This window comes from Terrapene carolina, unplaced genomic scaffold, assembly GCF_002925995.2.
Source record: "Terrapene carolina triunguis isolate 2854851 unplaced genomic scaffold, T_m_triunguis-2.0 Scaffold238, whole genome shotgun sequence".
Taxonomy (NCBI): Eukaryota; Metazoa; Chordata; order Testudines; family Emydidae; genus Terrapene; species Terrapene triunguis.
This window is the reverse complement of record NW_020664589.1, coordinates 7,520,755-7,539,590: the sequence shown is the minus strand read 5'-3', so window position 1 is coordinate 7,539,590 and position 18,836 is coordinate 7,520,755. Positions and strand designations below refer to the sequence as shown.

Below are 18,836 nucleotides of genomic sequence, written 5' to 3'. Positions count from 1 at the left end.
GAAACATTACTCCAGACCTCATTAACAGTCACAAGTGTGCAGCTACAGAACCACCACCCTCTCTTCATATTTATAGCTGAAAAAGAGTTGGTTTATCATTGAGTCACATTTTTGCATTTGCTGTAAATCATGTTTGATTGCCTGGTAAACAAAACGTGTGACTCCAAAGGTTTCCAGTTCATTTTAGTGATGCTCAAGACCACTTTAACCCAGGGCTCAACAGCGCATTGATATGTAAAACCACCTGATTTAGCAAGCATGAAAATACCATTTTAAACAAATTGACAAGACTGTTCATTGCAATAGGAAGTGCAATGAATGGGTCTTGCTGAAAGCACTGCCACTGTTGTATTCATTTTTTAGCATGAGCGGATGTAAATGGGCTTTAATCAAGTAGCAGTGACTGAGGAGACAGACCAAAAGCATTAGTTATTACTCTTTTCACTGGGGCTGGGTCTTAAAGGGTTTATAGAATAGCCTTGCCCTCCTTCCACCCCGGCTTCTACCTGTTAGACCGCCCCGAATGAACTAGGAGCCTGCCAGAGAAGCTCTAACAGAACATTGGGGGGGTTTCTTTTAGGCTGACAGTGGGGGGGGGTGAGGAGCTGGTTGGGTGCCCCTCCAGCAGGGGCGCTGTGGCCACCGGCCATTGTCCCAAGAGCGCCAGGGGCTTCCTGCTGCTGTGCTTGTGCCGGGGTCGGGACAAGCGGGCACCGCTTGTGCACGCGGAACCCACGTCACGACACGCTGCGGTGGTATTAAGGCAGATGGCTCCGGATACTACGTCACGACGACGATCTGAGTTATTGCAGGCTTGAGCGCGTGTCGTGACACGTGACCGGCCCACAACGTTCAAAGGGGGAGGGCACATTTCGGTCACGTGACAGTCAATGCTTCTGTTTCCAAAATGGCCGCCGCCTCCTCACGCCCGCTCCCTCAGCCCCTGGCCCAGGCCTCTGCCCACAACCAAGATGGCGGCGCCGGAAGCGGTTAGGCCGGATGCGGAAGTGCCGGGGCTGGGTGGGGGTGGCGGCTGGCAGGGTCGGGGCTGTGGTGGCCTGGCGGAGGGGGTATGAAGCTGCTGCGGGGGCCGCTGGGGGCTGCCCTGGGCCTTGTATTGCTGCTGAGCCCGGTGCAGACGGTGGAGCCCATCAGCCTCGGGCTGGCGCTGGCTGGCGCCGCCTCAGCGCTCACCGGCCTCATCTCCTACCCCCGCCTCTACTGCTACTTCAGGGAGTGCTGCCTCCAGCGGGAGGGGGCCCGGGCGGGAGCAGGTACGGGCGGGGCGGGGGTGGCAGTTATGGGGTAAGTACAGGGTTGGGGAGGGCTTGAGAGTTGTCCCTATAGGGCGGGCTTGAGCTTGAGGGCTATTTAAGCTGGGGAAGGATGGGGGGGCCCTAGGAAGATGCACCCTGAGAGAGGGGGGCAGGGGCAGGGTCGCTGGGGAGAGGGATATGGGGCAGCAGGCAGAGGAAGGTGGCGAGGAGCAGGGATAGGCGATTAGAGGTAGGATCCCAAGGAGGTGCAGGGAGGCTGTCGCTAGAGGAAAGGGCCTATGGGCTTGTTTTGGGGGGCTCTAGGGAGGACTGGGCTCTGCCTTCTTCCAAAGGGACGTGTGGCTCCTTCCAGATGGAAGGAGGTGGAGTAAAAGGGGGACTTGGTGGTATGTTTCTCTCCACAGGAACATGGGGTAGTGTTTGGCAGCTGGAACCAGAGCATCACATGCTAGGGTCTGTAGTCTCCACTGGTCATATCTATATATTAAAGAGAAAGTTGATTGCTCTGTTCTAGTCAGGGTAGCTCTTTGATCCCCGGCCGCCCTGGGATGAGCAAAGTTTGGGCACCCCTGGATAATGTTATCAAAGGGTCCTCTGTTCTGAAGCAGGTTAGAAACACTAAAACGTATCCCCTTCTTTTCTACTTATCTGATTGGTGTCTCCTTCACTCAGCACTGCAGGAGGATTTGGACAAGAAACTGTTTGGTCAGCACCTCGTGAAGAAGGTGATTGTGAAAGCTGTGACTGGCTTCTTGAACAATACAAACCCCAAAAAGCCTCTCACCCTCTCCTTGCATGGATGGACTGGTACTGGCAAAAACTTTGTCAGTAAAATAATTGCAGAGAGTATCTACGAAGGAGGCCTGAACAGCAATTATGTCCATCAGTTTGTGTCTACTTTGCATTTTCCCCATGCACATAGTATTGGGCAGTACAAGGTAAGAGTACATTTTGGAGCTCATCATAAGTGATTGTGGGGGTTATCTCTTGTTAATTTATAAAGGTTATGAGATCGGCAGTACTAGCAAGCGAAGACTTTTTATCTGAAACAGTAAAATACAATGTATGCTGAGTCTGAAGTGCAAATGTGTAAACTCTAATGTTTAGGGATGGATTTCCCCTGATTTCCCTGTAAAAAAAAAAAAAATTGTTTATGCATCCTCTCATGTTTCTATCCAGAGGGAAAGGACACTGGTAGGGCATCAACATGGGACTTGGAGCAGAGAACTGAACCCAAGTATCCCACCACAGGCTTCCTGTGTAACTTTGGGCATGTGACTTTCTTTCCCTGCCTCAGTTTCCCAATTGAAAAACGGGGCTAGTAGTACTTTGTCCCTCACAGGGATGTTGTGAGCATGAATACATTAAAGCTTGTGAAATGCTGAGATACCCCAGTAACAGAGGCTATATAAGTACCTTAGGCAGGTAGATATGTGAGGCAGCACAGTTTTGAGAAATACCATTGCTTGTGTTCCTGAATTTTAATCCCGATTCTGCCACTGGGTTGTGTGAGAGAGTCTCTTCTGCTGCCTGCAAAATGAGGGTGAAACTTTTCTACCTAGTAGGAGTATTATGCTGATTAGTGAATGTTTGTACAGTGTTTTGAACCTGTAAACACACAATGTATGCATATTGAAGACTTAAAGGAATGGAACAGTCTATACATTAGCTTTTAAAATGGAGAATTCTACTTTTTCTCTAGTTTATATATTTCCCCTTGTAAAGCTTTCTATTGTCCTGCCCCAGCTGAGGCTTTCCTAAATGCAGTGGGAGAAATGGATCTTTATGCTCTTCACTTTCAAAGAAAAACTGCTTGTGAAATTTACCACATGGACAGTGCTAGAAACTAAAGCCCTCTTTATCCATCGCACAGGCAGTGGAGTCTTCCCTGCACTGCCTCACCCATATGCAGGAACCAAATAATAGTGAGACTGGTAAAATGATGATCATCACTGGAGGTGATCAGCAGAGTCATTGTTGGTTTTAAATCAACTGTCCCAGTTCCTTTTCTTTCTCATTGCTAATCTTAAACATAACATTTAACAGTGGGTAAACCCCTGTGCCATATAATAAAATACTTAAATGAGGTTAACCCCCTTCCTGAACAAAGCTACACTTTTGAAAGGTTTTTAATCACCTCCAGTTAATTACTTACTAGAAGTTAAAGCCCGGGACTAGGAGTTACGATTCTAGGTTCTATTCCTAGCTGTTCCTGTGATTTTTATTATGTGACCTTGGCTAAGTCACTTAATCTCTCGCTGACTCAATTTGTGCAACATTCATTAGTTGGATAATGTTTTGAGATCTAAAGATGGAATATGCTATATGACTGCAGAGTATTAGCACCAGGGAAAATAGTTTGCCCCAGTGGGCTTCACTTTGTCCTACAAGCCAGATCACTGCTTTGTATTAATGTTAATTCACTGGCTTGAAGTATAGTCCTTTTCATGGATACCTGGCAGACCGATTCTGGTAACTCACCTGGGTTTTTAAGGTTATTTTAACAACCAGAATGCATTTCTGTTACTGTTCTTTTTATCATTATTTACTGTTGACCTTTTAACCAGTTTTTGATCAAGAAAGTCATACAATTACAGGTGTACAATTGAAGTTACTGCTTTTGAATGGAAAGCGGTGATCTAAAATCTACATATTTCCTTTGTCTTTAACGTGACATTGATGCAAATGGACTTTGCATTCTTCTTTATTTTTGTGTAACATAGGACCAGTTGCAGTCATGGATTCGGGGAAACGTGAGCGCCTGTGGCAGGTCAATCTTTATATTTGATGAAATGGATAAAATGCACGCAGGGCTCATTGATTCCATCAAACCATTCTTGGACTATTACGAGCAGCTTGATGGAGTATCCTATCGGCGTGCCATCTTCATCTTTCTCAGGTAAGGAGCATCTGTGAAATAATTGCAATGCTGTAAACTGAATGCTCTGTGAAACACATCCAGCTGAAATCCTTTTCCTTCCTTCATGCAGCAATGCGGGGGCTGAAAAGATAACAGAGGTGGCATTAGATTTCTGGAAAAGTGGAAAGAAAAGGGAAGACATGGAACTCAAAGACCTGGAAGCTGGAGTGTCTCTGTCTGTCTTCAACAACAAGAATAGTGAGTAATATTGATTATTCCCGTGGCTAAAAATCCTTCTCTTTGAATGAGTGATTCTGCATCTATTTCTGGTATTTGCCAACTGCCTCTCTTTTGGAGAACACCTAAGAAACAAATGTTTCAGTTATAATAGTCCCAGTGGTAATCATGGGATTGCCATAATATTTCACTCTTTACATAGTTTGACTCTTCAACAGACTATATGCAACTTGTAAGTGGGATTATTTTATGCATCTTTTTGCTGCCTGTGGCACTGAGCTACTATCTCTGATGAGGAAGGTTGCCATTCCCCTTCCCAAGACTGTAGATAGATTTCTTTGGCTCATAATTGGAGGCTGCACGATAAACGCCACACCCCAATCCTTCCTTGCTCTTCAGAATTGAGGGCAGATGGATTGCCAGCCTGAGTTACTGTTTTCCCTAAATTATAATGGCATAGCTGTATAGTTACAAAGTTATTTTTAACAATAGCTTAGAAATAAACCTTCTAACAATGGACCCAGACTATTACAGCTCTCCAACAGAGCAGTCCACGGGATGACAAACTAAGAAATGCACTCAGTGACTGGTGTGTTAAACGATGGATTCTGCATCTGTTGGTTGATGTTGTTTTGAGCAGCCTTAGGGAGAGAGAGAGGAACTGCTTTTACCATGGTGAAAGTGCACTCAGGTTTATTTACCGAGAGAGAAACAAAGTGGCAGGGCTAGAGTTGATGTGAACTGGTGTGGCAGCAGCAGTTGCAGCTCAGTGTGAACTCCAGTTTTCAGGCAGGGACATGCCATGGTATAGTCATGAAGTATTCAGACTGATGCTGTTTGGTTGCTGATTTGAGATGGAGAGGAATGGTGCAGTGTGAAGGACATGGGACTGCTCTGTAATTTATTAATATTGTAGGTGACCTGGCTCTTGAGAAGTTCACTGTGTCTACAACACAGTATGGATAAATAGATGGTTTAAAAAAAAATTAAACCTTTTTGTTCAAATTATTTAAAATTTGTTTAAAATAAACCTATTTAAAATTAAACATCTGGTTATGACAACCTATGTTAAGGCCTAAACTTACTATAATCTATTAAAATTTAAATTAAATATAAAATATGAAGCATTACATGGTGGCTGCCAAATTTTAAAGAAAGTCAAACCACTGAACTGGTGGAAGTCACTGGCCAAACCAGTGTGTGTTGAAGTGCTAAACCAGCTTTTGACAGCAGTAGCCTCTTCAGCAGATGCAGAGAGAGTTGGTTTTGTTTGTTTTTTACTTTATTCAGTTAGATCAGTTCAATGACTATTTCACTCAACGATAAGAAATCAATGGAAGTTGACGAAACAAGAAAACTTGTTTTCCTCTTCCAATCTGTGTCAGAAGATGACATGTACTAGTTCTACAATCCTGAAGGAGATGGTGACGTGAAACAAGCAGTTAAATTCACTAACCACGGATAGTATTTTCTTCGTTTAAGAAATCCATTTTAAATGCAAAACGTTTTGATAAACTTTTAGACACAAATCAAAAATACATTTATTTTTTTTAGTAAATAAGTGTATCATTCACCATTTCTGGTATAATAAAAAATACAAAAATTAAAAATCTGAATAAATATAAATGAAGCTATATAATTGCTTACCTGTGTATAGGTTATAGCACATCCTCTTAGCTTCCCCCACCCCCAACAAAAGCACCAAATTTAATGTAAAGGCTCTATTCAATTGGAAACCAACCTGTTTTAATGGTTACCAACCAATAAGAATCCTCCTTTCTTTAGGAAAGTAACTAAAGTACAAATGAAAAACTCCATTAAAACTGATGATTTAATCAAGTTTTCCTGCTTGCTGATTTACATCGTGATTAAACTTTGGTAGTTTTAAATCGCTTTGATTTAATTCTACCCACTCTGCTGCATTGGGTAAATATTGGGATATCTACTGTGTGCATGTTAGTTTAGTTTAACAGCAGACGGTTGGGAAATAAAAACATGCCCTTGTAAACACTTGAAGGGGGCTAAGAAAAAATACTTGAGATATTAACTGTGAAGAACCTACTTCCTTGGCTCCAGCCAAATTACAGAGCTTGTTTTGACCAGCCTGGGAATCAAAATGACAATTTAAAAGACTCCCTGGTGAGAGGTCAGGTAGTTGTTTGTGGGGAATAAACTGAAACACTCATAGAACCTGCTGGAGGGTCTGAAGCAGTAAAGCCTTCCTAGGTTTCCAAGACAGGGAGATTCATAGATTCATAGACTCTAGGACTGGAAGGGACCTTGAGAGGTCATCAAGTCCAGTCCCCTGCCCTCATGGCAGGACCAAATACTGTCTAGACCATCCCTGATAGACATTTATCTAACCTACTCTTAAATATCTCCAGAGATGGAGATTCCACAACCTCCCTAGGCAGTCTATTCCAGTGTTTAACCACTCTGACAGTTAGGAAATTTTTCCTAATGTCCAACCTAAATCTCCCTTGCTGCAGTTTAAGCCCATTGCTTCTTGCTCTATCCTTAGAGGCTAAGATGAACAAGTTTTGTCCCACCTCCTTATACACCCTTTTAGATACCTGAAAACTGCTACCATGTCCCCTCTGTCTTCTCTTTTCCAAACTAAACAAACCCAATTCTTTCAGCCTTCCTTCATAGGTCATGTTCTCTAGACCTTTAATCATTCTTGTTGCTCTTCTCTGGACCCTCTCCAATTTCTCCACATCTTTCTTGAAATGCGGTGCCCAGAACTGGACACAATACTCCAGTTGAGGCCTAACCAGCGCAGAGTAGAGCGGAAGAATGACTTCTCATGTCTTGCTCACAACACACCTGTTAATGCATCCCAGAATCACGTTTGCTTTTTTTGCAACAGCATCACACTGTTGACTCATATTTAGCTTGTGGTCCACTATAACCCCTAGATCCCTTTCTGCCGTACTCCTTCCTAGACAGTCTCTTCCCATTCTGTATGTGTGAAACTGATTGTTCCTTCCTAAGTGGAGCACTTTGCATTTGTCCTTGTTAAACTTCATCCTGATGGTAAGCCATATGTAAGATAGACATGTGCACGGTCCTTTTGTTGTTTTAAAATCCTCTTTATGTTATGCTTTATTCCTACTGCTAAGATTAAACAATACTTTGGTTTGAAAAGGCTGTCTGGTCACTGTATTTACTGCTGGTCACGGGCTCCTGAAGGGAAGAACCACAGGTACCCGAACCCAGTTGGACCCGTTAGGGAAAGCATGGTTGATCCACCAGATACTGTAGCCAGGACCCAGTGTAAAAGTGGGAGAATTGTAGGATTCTGCCCCAGGACAGGTAAAGGCTTGGAGCCTAACACCTGAGGGGCTGCACTCAGAGACTGGGGAGAGGGCAGAGGTGCCACTAGCCTTGAAACCTTGACATGCAGCAACAGCTCCAATATATGATGTTTCTGTGTCCATCCTGCTTGGCTTAAAGTGAAGCCACTCTCATACCGTGGCAATGTGTGACCTTATACAAGTAGAAGTGATTGTGATAAGAATAAAAACCAAGAGTAAACAACTTTAGGGTGGGTAGCAGGGAGTTGTGATAAATATATCCCCCCTCCCTACTAGCTGTCAACCTCCACAAAAGGTGCACTAACCAACAGTATTTTTTGCAGGCGGCTTTTGGCACAGCAGCCTGATCGACAGAAACCTCATTGATTATTTTGTCCCCTTTCTGCCTCTGGAGTACAAACACGTGAAAATGTGTGTCAGGGTTGAACTTGAATCACGTGGCTACATGGTGGATGAAGAAATCATAACCAAAGTAGCTGACGAGTTGACCTACTTCCCCAAGGAGGAGAAAATCTACTCTGATAAAGGATGCAAAACTGTGTTCACCAAGCTGGATTTTTACTATGACTTATAATGTTTTACGAAGCTGTAATCTGCAAAGGAAAAAATGAACCTAATCACGAAGTGGAGAAACCGAAACATTTCATTTGTCAAGCACTTTAAAAAAAAAAAAAAAAAAAAAGGAACATTGTCATTTAATTGCCTGATGTAAATAAGTGGCAATACACTTGTCTTTTTATTCTGGGGGAGCCTTGTAATAGTCATATCTTCAAAAGATGTCAGTCCTGTGCCATGAAGTTAGGAAAGAACTGTGCATGGAGCAGTCACCCCTTCCAGAGCATTGTCTAACAGTGCCTATGGTTTATCTCAAATCATGGATTGGTTGATTGCTACAATTGTTCAGTGGAACACGGCTATGTACATTAGACCTGCAGTTTTGATCTGGTTTTAATTAGGTTTTAATTTGTAGAAGTGGTTTCCAGATGGTACAGAATATTTTAATCAAGGCCCTTATATCTGCAAGACCATTCCTAGGAGTTGTGGGTGGGGTATTTCCCAGACTGTCCTTTGAAAAGTGGATATGCAGGTTTGTTTGTTTTCTTAAAAATAACCACCCTTGGTGTTTCCAGCTGTATTAGAACCAAAGTGCAGGAGTGAGCCCGTATGTCCTTTTACCTAGCATGATGTAGTGTCATTCTTATAAAAACAAGGGTGTAAACTGTTCCTTCTGGTGCCAAATTGCATTAGGAGAAGGTCAGTATGTGAAACAAGGCTGAGTAAGAAGAGGAACTGCAGCAAAGTCATTGACTATGTCCCTGTAATGGAGTTAGTTCCTTCTTTGGCTGTTTGCTGTGAAGTGTAGCGGTGACACTCAGTCTTTCCTTTTCCTTCTTTGTGGTAATGAAGAAAAGGGCTGTTTACTAAAATCCAGTGTTTGGAGTTTGTTTCATAGAATCAGAGTAAATGGAAGGCAGAATCTGTTAAATCCTATTTACTCCATGTGGCTGCTGTAAGATTTTCTTTAGTTTCAAACTTTTCTAAATGCAGAAAGCAGCAGTCTGGTTAATTTTTCACCCCTTTCAAGCTCTTGTGTGATTTAGTTTTGATCCCAGCCTTACAAGGCAGTGCCATGTGGAGAGGGATGAAGACGGCTTCAACGCTACCTGGGAAAATATTTAATTACAGTAATGCCAAAGTTACTGCAGCCCATCTGCCAGTTTTATTTATAAATGCCAACACTAACTTTTTTCACTCCAGTTTCTAGCTCTCTCAATTTCAAAATAAGATTTTTATAATTCCCTCAATAAAAGTTCTCACCAGTAAAATTTGTATATGGTACCTCTCTGCTAATTGCATATATTGAAGGGACTGCCTCATGGTTACCTTTGTATGTAAATTTACCATCTTACCACGCTTATTCTGCCTTCTGGTTAGAGGCATTCTGCTGTGCTTGATTACAAACTTTCATGTTCACTTTTTGCAGCTAGGATACAAAGGGGCTAGGTAGTGGAGAGAGAAATGGTTCTTTAGCCATTGCTAAAGAAGATTAGCTAAGTCATTATGGTTTGCAATGTGAAGCAAGCAATTAGGGCAGACTGCTTGGGATTGTGCATGAACTTTCTAACGCTATGCTACTGCAAACCCTGCTCCTGGCTCCTAGTAAGAGGAACAGTCTCCCACATGCTGTAGTCTCAACAGTATTCTAAAGGTGGTTAAAACATGGACTGGATTTGTCCAGCTGATAGAGTAGATTAAAACCCTACTTCCTCTGTCTGCCCACTTCTTACTGATGTCACTAATGTGGGTGACTACTTACAGTAAGTGATGATGGCCTTAGCTATGTCTACATTGTGCCGCAGGGCAGACCAGCGGTGTGTGAATTGCAGCAGGCACCAGCGTGCTGCATTGTAACAGCTGTGGACACTGTACCTAGTTTACATTAATGTAGTCCTGTTTGAAGAGGACTATGTTTATGCAAAGTAGATACCTTTTAATTCATTCCAGCAGTGTCCACATGGAACAGTTAAAGTGCAGCACTTGGTGTGTACTGCTTTTCGCACCTTTGTAGAGAAATGAAGCAGCAGGATTCAAGCCTTTCCTGTTTGTTCTTGTTACATTTGGATAATATAATTAACTTAAATCGGTTAGCTCATTCTCAGAGGTTCCCTTTAACCTGCTGGTTTCATAAACCCACCAGGAGCCTGAGTTTTTGAAACTTGCAGGGCAGACCAGCTGGAATAAGGTTGTAGTGCTCCAAACAGTCACTATTTGCTGGCTTTTCTGAAATACATACATTATGAGGATTACATTCTACAAGCTTATAGTGACATGATGCAATTAGCAGAGAGGGGAAGCAAGAAACTTCCATCACTGTCCCTGGTGGTTTCTGTTCAAGAAATCCGGCTCTCGTTTATATCACAATATCCTAAACCTCTCACTTTCAATAGTGAAGAACATTATGCAACTCTGCCAAGTAATACTTTGCACTTCCACCCATTAGTGAATTCAAAGCACTTAATGCTGTTAGATTCCTACCCCAGTGAGAGCACTGTGGGGAAGGGAGGAAAGAGCATTTGCCCTGTCTTGTATAGAACACTAATTTCCTGATTTCCTACTGATAGGATGTTTATACTGGGCTGCTGGCATTTTAACCACCTGCTGTCTAGAGGATAGGGTGTTTAAATTCCAGCAGGTACTACCACACTACTTACACTGTAACAGTGGGGAAAACTGCTTGTTGGGACACAAATCAAGTGACCTGGTCAGGTCAGAGTAACAGCGTTAGGACCAAGATCCTGCTTGAATACATCCTATGCTGCAGAAGATATGTGGCAAGTTACATTTCTACAGATTGCATCATAGAAAAAACTGGCAGGAATGCTGAAGACTTGCTGTGAGAAGAGCAAACTTCCAACCACTCTTGCTGGAAACAGGTAAAAATGCAACCCTGTCAGCTAAATCCCCACCTCAGGTCTATCATCTGAAAGGAGCATTACTTTTCTGACCCAGGAAGGCCTTCCACCTCTATACTCCTGAATGGCACTTTTGCAAACTGCATTGGTGTGGTTGCACTGGGGCACCCTGCTGTATTAACTACTGAATTCAACCAAAAGCTACAGGGAGGTCTAGTCTATCCTTACAAGGATACCTTATTTACCCTGGGAAGGAGCAGGTAAGTCAGCTGTTACTTAAAGATGGCCTGACTTCATTAGAACAAACCTGACCAGAAGGAACCTGAGATACCACAGCATGAATGCCTAGGTGTTGAGCAGTAGAATGGTAGTGTCTACCAGCTGGCAGTTATTAAATAAGTCAAAAGGCAGCTGAAGGATGAAAGACATTTATTGCAGCTATGACATTTAGAGTTTTAAAAACTGCATGAGTACTTTACATTCAGAGCTGGAAGAGCTACCAGACATTTAGGGATGCAGTGTTTAGAACCTTTTTGAGGAAGAGTTACCAATAAAGGTAAAACATCACACATCAAAGCAACAGTCCAATGTCCCAAGGTTAAGAGCTAGTGTTAACTTCAAGTGATTGCATCAGAGTAAACAGTTTGTCAAAGTTATGACAAAACCACATGCAGGGTTATAAAAAAGTGTAACTGACTCCAATTTCAGAAGTTAATGTGAACATTTAAAGCTTTCTTGCTGGTAGTTTGAACAAAAACAGGCTTGATTTGAGACATTAATATAAAGCAGTTTTGCACACCATCTTAAAACAAGTGTCAATATATCAGGAGTTAATTCAGCAACTACATAATAAAATAATCAACTTCCTCCCATGAGTCTTAGCTGCACTGGTATCATGCTGCACATACTATGTAGTTCACTTAATATGTGTAAGTTAAGCTTTCTTATCCTCCATTTATGTAAAGGCACTTCCATCTCACATCTGGGGAAGAGTAGGGGGGGGGGGAGAGTTAGAAAGTTGAGTCTCTGGTGAGTAAGCTGCGATACGAAAATTCCACCCTTACTAGATGGGCAAAGGTTGATCCTCTCCCAGCTTCCTAACCCTGCAGGTTCCCATTTCACCTTGCTGCTAGGAACAAGATGTTTCACACTGACCATGAAGGATGCAGGTTCTCATTAATTTTACAATGTTATTAAAAATAAGGCTGGGATGGGCGGGAGGTTGTTTTTGACCATATTTCCCATCCACCCCTTTCCCTTCCTGGTTCTGTAGGAAAAGATTTTGTACTTCCACTTCAACAATCTAGTATAAAATAGTATCAAAAATAGACTATTCAAAATCATTTCTACTACCAGGTAACATTCAAGCAAGGGGTGTGTCTGGGAAGGGGGATGTTGCTGGATTACGTGGCTGTGGCTTGGAGGGAATGTAACACCTTGTGGATTTCATGCCCACCCTTGTGCACAAATACTGACCTGAGAAGTTGTAACAGTCAAACCCTCATGAATGTTTCCCCAGACACTTGCCTGAGGTGCTGTAGCAGTCAAACCCCTGGTGAACGGTTCCCACCCCCCCACCCGGAAAGGGACAGAAATACCCATTGGCAGCCAAGCCCACAGGCACTTGGACTCCCTTTGATTCAAATTTCGTATGAGGAGGGGAAAGAATAGAGAGTCTTTGGGATAGAGACTGTGGAGGGAAGCAACTAATTTCTCCCCAACCCAAGATTTCTTTGAGTTCACCTTAACGTTCCACATCACCAGAGCAGGAGGCATGAAGACAGCTTAGAGTCAGAAATGAACCAAGGTCCTGCCTTTCCATCCCTGGAGAACTGATCTTCCGAGCACAAGGAGTCCCTCCAGCACAGTGGCATTTGAACTAGCAAAGTATCAAGGCCTCAACCCTGCTGCCATTATCATGGACCCTGGACGTGCCAGCTGAAGTCAAGGCCAAAGCTCCCATTGATTTCAATGGGAATAGGACTGGACCTTCCATATGCTAGGAAGGGACTGTGGCCAAACGGAAGGATTCCTTCATTTTACTCCAGTTGTCTAGTAGAGAGGGTTGGAGGGAGAGGATGGAATTTTTAACAATCTCAGCTGCTAAAATACAATGCAGTGAAGGCTGGATCCAGTGATGAATGCTATGCTCAAACATTTCTAGAGTCTATCCCAGATTAAAAAGGCAACACTTGGGTACTGCCCGTTTAAGGAAGAGCACTGGGGTTTAAAAAAATAAAAGAAAAATCAGGCATTCCTAGGATCCCTGCCACATGTCCCAAAATATTAAAAGTGCAAAGAGACAGATTTCAAAATGCCATTAAAAGTGCTTCAGCGAGGAAAGGGCATAGAGTTCCTTGTTCCACCTCAGTTCCATATTGCTCATAACCTCTCCCAATAAAACAACAGCTTCTGCGGCACAAGTTTGCAGCCTTTATCAGAGTAGATTTTCTCATCTTTTGGGAAGAATGTCATCTCCTTGGCCACCTCGTCAACGATCGCCTCGTTGATTTTCTTGCCACCAGACTCGATTTCTGCCCTGATGCACATCTTAAGATGCTTGTACTCCAGGGGCAGGAAGGGGACAAAGTAATCAATGAGGTTTCTATCGATCAGGCTGCTGTGCCACAAGCCACCTAGAAAACATCAGACAGGAGGTTGCTTAAATGGGCAGGGAGAACAAATGTAACATCTTAATGACAGTTCTGTCCTCCATTGTCAATAAATGCTTGGTCCTTGTTTTCTAGGTAGGTGATTTTACTAAATGACAGATGAACAGCCCCCAACACTTCCAAACACGAAAGGCCCATGCATTGCACCTAGGTCTCACACCACTAGGGACATTATGTAAGATTTAGACTTTGATTAATATTTGTTACTTATAAATGGCATTAGCTTGCACCAAGCATAAAGCAGGAATCTTCTAAACACCGTTCTGTCAGTGCACTTCATTCCTGATCTGCAGCACCCTCTGCTGGTCCAGTTGCAGGTCTTCCCCTGTGCAGAGGTCTTTGATTTTACTAAGTTATCTGTGGAGCCCTACCAAATTCACAGCCATGAAAAACACATCACAGACTGTGAAATCTGGTCTCCCACCATGAAGTCTGGTCTTTTGTGTGCTTTTACCCTATACCGGGGTTCTCAAACTTCATTGCACCGTGACCCCCTTCGGACAACAAAAATTACTACATGACCCCCAGGAGGGAGGACGGGGGACTGAAGCCTGAGCCCATCCAAGCCCCGTCCCCTGGAGGGGGGAAAGGGCAAAGTTAAGCCCAAGGGCTTCAGTCCCAGGCAGGGGGCCTGTAATCTGAGCCCCAATGCCCAGGTGGAGGGGCTCAGGCTTTGGCCCCAGGAAGTCTAAGCCAGGCCTGGCGACCCCATTAAAACAGGGTTGTGACCCACTTTGGGGTCCCAACCCACAATTTGAGAACTGCTGCCCTATACTATACAAATTTCGGGGAAGACCAGTGTTTCTCAAATTAGGGGGGTTGCAAGGTTATTTTAGGGGGGTTGTGGTATTGCCACCCTTACTTCTGTGCTGCCTTCGGAGGTGGGCGGCTGGAGAGCGGCGGCTGTTGGCCGGGCATCCAGCTCTGAAGGCAGCGCCCCGCCAGCAGCAGCACAGAAGCAAGGGTGGCAATACCATACCATGCCATCCTTACTTCTGCGCTGGTGCTGACGGCAGCTCTGCCTTCAGAGCTGGGCTCCCAGCCAGCAGCCGCCGCTCTCCAGCAGCTCAGCTCTGAAGGCAGCACCCTTGCGAGCAGCAGCACAGAAGGGTAGCAGTACCGCAAATCCCGCCCCCCCCCTCCCCCGATAACCTTGCAACCTCCCCCAACAACTCCTTTTTGGGTCAGGAGCCCCTAAATTACAACACGATGACATTTCAGATTTAAATAGCTGAAATCATGAAATTTATGATTTTTAAAATCCCATAACCATGAAATTGACCAAAATGAACCACGAATTTGGTAGGGCCCTAGTTATCAGATAGGCAGCTATCTTCTAAGAACTAGGCTGGGATCATCTAACATCATTTTCGCTGGGACCTAAGTTAGGTTATAAACTCAGGTTAATCTGCAGAGGTGAATGGTTAGTGCATTAGAGTCTCCCAGCCCCAGAAACATTGGGCATAATTTCTCCCTGAAACAAACATTCCATTGGGTGAGGACCTGATCCTGAGAGCTGCAGCATGCCTCCTGAAATGTGCCAAGCACCCAGTGAAATCAATGAATTGTTGTGCTCAGTGCCTAGTGGTATCTGGGCCTAAGTGAGTGGGAGTGTGTGTACAACAATATTACATGGGTTAAAGAGGCAAGCTGGAGCAGCACACACCGAGCGAGGATGTTCTGTGTTTATGAAGTAAAAGAACCTCCAACTCATTGGGAAAGTAACTCACTATTCTTATTATTGAAGACTGCTACAGATAACACAGGTTCCAGGTCTTTCAGCTGAATCTGCTTCCTGTCTTTTCCACTCCTCCAGAAGTCCAGAGCCACTTTATTAATTAAATCCGCACCTGCATTACTGTTCATAAGAGAAAGAGTTTAGTACAGACCCAAGATAGAAAGAGTCTAGCATCTCTTCTCTAGCAGGATTACATTTAACACTTGTCTGTTCTAATGTTTGTCTGCACAGCAAGCATGTCACAAGAATAAAAAGCCTTAAACCAATGCCTAAGTCATTTAGGACTAAATTCCACATTGTCCCTACAGCGTTGTTTCTGAGCCACAGTACCTCTTGCACAGAAGAAATGGTCATGTAGCTCCCTCTCAAAAGAAATCATCAGCTCGGCACATGTGGTGGGCCCTCTGAGTGATGCAAAGTGGTCTCTCCACCACCCCGTAGTGAAGTATGATACCAGTGCAACGCTCCCAGCACATGGAATGAGGGACAGATTCAGGATCTGATCTCCAATCTGCTGTATAGCAGCGTGCTATTACTAGACGAGACTACCAGATCGGCTCACTTTAAGGTGTTATGCGCTACAGTCCTTTGCTGGATGGAGGCAGAATTGCTCAACTGTATCATAGGCCCTGCAATGCAGACAACTAATGGACCTTCTTCTTTAGCTCAGATAGCACATGCTTTTTGACAGAAGAATCTGGGTTCTATCCCTGCTGATGCTTGGAAGCTCTGAGTGGCCAAGACACATACCACAGTGACCGCGAGTGAGCCTGGATTTGCCACAGTAGACAGACCACAAACCTGAGAAAGATAAAGATGGCTCTCCGGTAGGACACCCCATCAATCTGCTCATAATAGTCTAAGAATGGCTTGATGGCATCAATGAGGCCAGGGTGCAATTTATCCATTTCATCAAATATGAACACGGACCTGGCACAGGCGCTCACGTTACCCCGAATCCACGTTTGCAATTGATCCTGGAACAAACGAGAAACACACATTAAAAAAAACTAGGTCCCATTGGTAGAGAGCGCAAAAACCACCTGGGAGGGGGTGTGAGTAATGATCCTTTAAATGCTCTGATTATATCCAGCTTCCTGAAGGGAGGAATATGACCACTACCTCCCCATGCTGCTAGAATGTGAATCCTGTTCCAGTTATTTGATGAGAGACACCATAAAGCACATTATTTCCAACCTCAGTTGAGCAGTCAAAGCATGAAGAGCAGGGTTCAAATGGAAGAGAGAAAAGACCATCCAGGGGAAAGGAAGAAATGTCTTCTGCAGTACTACTTCTACCATCTACTTGACTAATAATAATAAAAAACAACAACCACCAAAAATCGATTCATGAAATGTTCCGTTGTAAACACGTAAAGATGCTTTGAGTACGTAACCTTCAGTCTGTGACTATCTTTTTCATGAAAATTGCAGGGAATAAACAAGGTGATCAGCATCAGTCACTTATAAGCCTCTGAAATGACTGCTCCTTACAGTCACCTCATTTAGCTTGAGCGGAGGACATTTCACAACAGTGAACGCTGTAAAAAGACCCGTGAAGGGTAGCCCCAGGGGAAGGTAGGAGAGGAAGTAACTTTTAATCCTTCAAGGAACACTGAAAAGCAAGAGTAAACAGATTTGTCTGCTTCACTTTCCATTTCTTAGCGTTTAACTCAGTGCTGTTGTATTCCAGTTTCTAGCACTGCAGGGGGCTATTTAGATTCCACCTCCACGAACTTGTCAGTGAATGTTTGAAAATACACAGAAACAGCTGGATACAAGAGTTTGTTATTTGAAATCTTGAGACACCTATGGATTTGTATACCAAGAACAATCTAATTTCACAGTGTAGAGTTTTAATGATTAATATTTACTGATATCACCAAGGGGAAGTTAAAATTTGCTCTCTTACCTTATACAGTGTAATCTGATGATCATGTGGGAAGTGTAGCGTGGCTATAAAGAGATGAACAAATTTGCTTTTCTGTCCTGCTTTGTGAATGCTCTTTGCGATGAATTGGCTGACAAAGTTTTTACCCGTGCCTCCCCAGCCGTGTAGGGAGAGAGTGAGTGGCTTTTTGGGATTTGGGTTGTTTCTGAATCCAGTCACTGCTTTCAGGATCACGTCTTTGGCAAGGTGCTGTCCAAAGAGTTTATTATCCAGATCCTCCTTCAGTGCTGAAGAATCCAAGGAGAAAAAGAAAGAAGGTCATTTTAGAAGAACAAGGATTTCCGAAAATGGCTTGCAAATTGAATGGTATCATGAATCCCATTTCTCTCTCTGGGCAGTCTGGTATCTTTATCCCACACTGGGAAACATTAGAGGGAACTCAGCAACTGCGCTAGGGAAACAGAGCCCGATATTGATTTGCACTTACACCAAGGATCTCAAAGTGTTTTAAGAACGAATGAACGTGGCTCCCAGAATGTCTGGCAGAGGTACCTGAAGTATCAGCTCCATTTCACAGATGGGGAAACTTCAGACAGAGAAGGCAAGTGCTTTTCTCAAGGTCACATTGCCAAGCAGTAGCAGGGCTGGGAGTAGCACCCCAGGGTGCTGATCCCAGTTCTCCGCTCTTTCCACTAACCCACACTCCTTCCCCTTGAAACCCGGGGTCTATCCCAAGCAGCTCTCCTTTCTCCCATGTCCCCTCCACCGGGCCAGCCTGGAGTTGCTGGTCCACCAAGGCTTGGTCCCGCTTTCCCTGGTTACACTGGGTTGCCCCCCATGTCCCCTGCCCCCCAGTTCCAGCCTGGAGCTAGTGCCCTCGGCAGCACCAACCCAGTCCGCTCGGGCTCGGGTTCGATCCCGGTTCCGTTGGGCCAGCCCCTGCCTCGGCTCCCCCCCGGTTCTGATCCAGCTCCCCCGCCTGGTTCGGCCCCCGTCCCGCGGCTCGGTCCCGCTGCCCCAGCCAGGCCGGTACCGGTGGGTATTGGGCCGGTCCCCCTCCCCCGGCTCTGGGTTCGGTCCCCCTGCCCCAGCCGGCCCGGTACCGGTGGTATTGGGCCGGTCCCCCTCCCCCGGCTCTGGGTTCGGTCCCCTGCCCCAGCCGGGCCGGTCCCGGTGGTATTGGGCCGGTCCCGGTGGTATTGGGCCGGTCCCCCTCCCCCGGCTCTGGGTTCGGTCCCCCTGCCCCAGCCGGGCCGGTACCGGTGGTATTGGGCCGGTACCGGTGGTATTGGGCCGGTACCGGTGGTATTGGGCCGGTCCCCCTCCCCCGGCTCTGGGTTCGGTCCCCGTCCCCCTGCCCCAGCCGGGCCGGTACCGGTGGTATCGGGCCGGTCCCCCTCCCCCGGCTCTGGGTTCGGTCCCCCTGCCCCAG

The 18,836-nt window shown here is 44.9% G+C and overlaps 2 protein-coding genes across 3 annotated transcripts in view; one reads left to right on the top strand and one right to left on the bottom strand.

Moving 5' to 3' along the window:
* Positions 1 to 1,040: 1,040 nt before the first annotated feature.
* LOC112102016 (torsin-1A-like) overlaps positions 1,041 to 18,836 on the top strand; it is a 22,551-nt gene continuing 4,755 nt past the window's right edge. Inside the window, exons 1-5 of one of the 2 annotated variants that reach the window (XM_024193017.3) lie at positions 1,041 to 1,274; positions 1,950 to 2,215; positions 4,001 to 4,176; positions 4,268 to 4,395; positions 8,015 to 9,118. In XM_024193017.3, the coding sequence (XP_024048785.1) occupies positions 1,073 to 1,274; positions 1,950 to 2,215; positions 4,001 to 4,176; positions 4,268 to 4,395; positions 8,015 to 8,265 (1,023 nt within the window). In that variant the 5' untranslated portion in view covers positions 1,041 to 1,072 and the 3' untranslated portion in view covers positions 8,266 to 9,118. Of the gene's footprint in view, positions 1,275 to 1,949; positions 2,216 to 4,000; positions 4,177 to 4,267; positions 4,396 to 8,014; positions 9,119 to 18,836 lie in introns of those variants that run through there. The other variant, XR_003370067.2, reaches the window with a different exon arrangement.
* LOC112102017 (torsin-1A) overlaps positions 12,493 to 18,836 on the bottom strand; it is a 7,018-nt gene continuing 674 nt past the window's right edge. Inside the window, exons 2-5 of the mRNA XM_024193018.3 lie at positions 17,426 to 17,691; positions 16,316 to 16,491; positions 15,507 to 15,634; positions 12,493 to 13,740 (exon numbers count right to left, since the gene is read on the bottom strand). Of these exons, the coding sequence (XP_024048786.2) occupies positions 13,487 to 13,740; positions 15,507 to 15,634; positions 16,316 to 16,491; positions 17,426 to 17,691 (824 nt within the window). The 3' untranslated portion in view covers positions 12,493 to 13,486. The remainder of the gene's footprint in view (positions 13,741 to 15,506; positions 15,635 to 16,315; positions 16,492 to 17,425; positions 17,692 to 18,836) is intronic.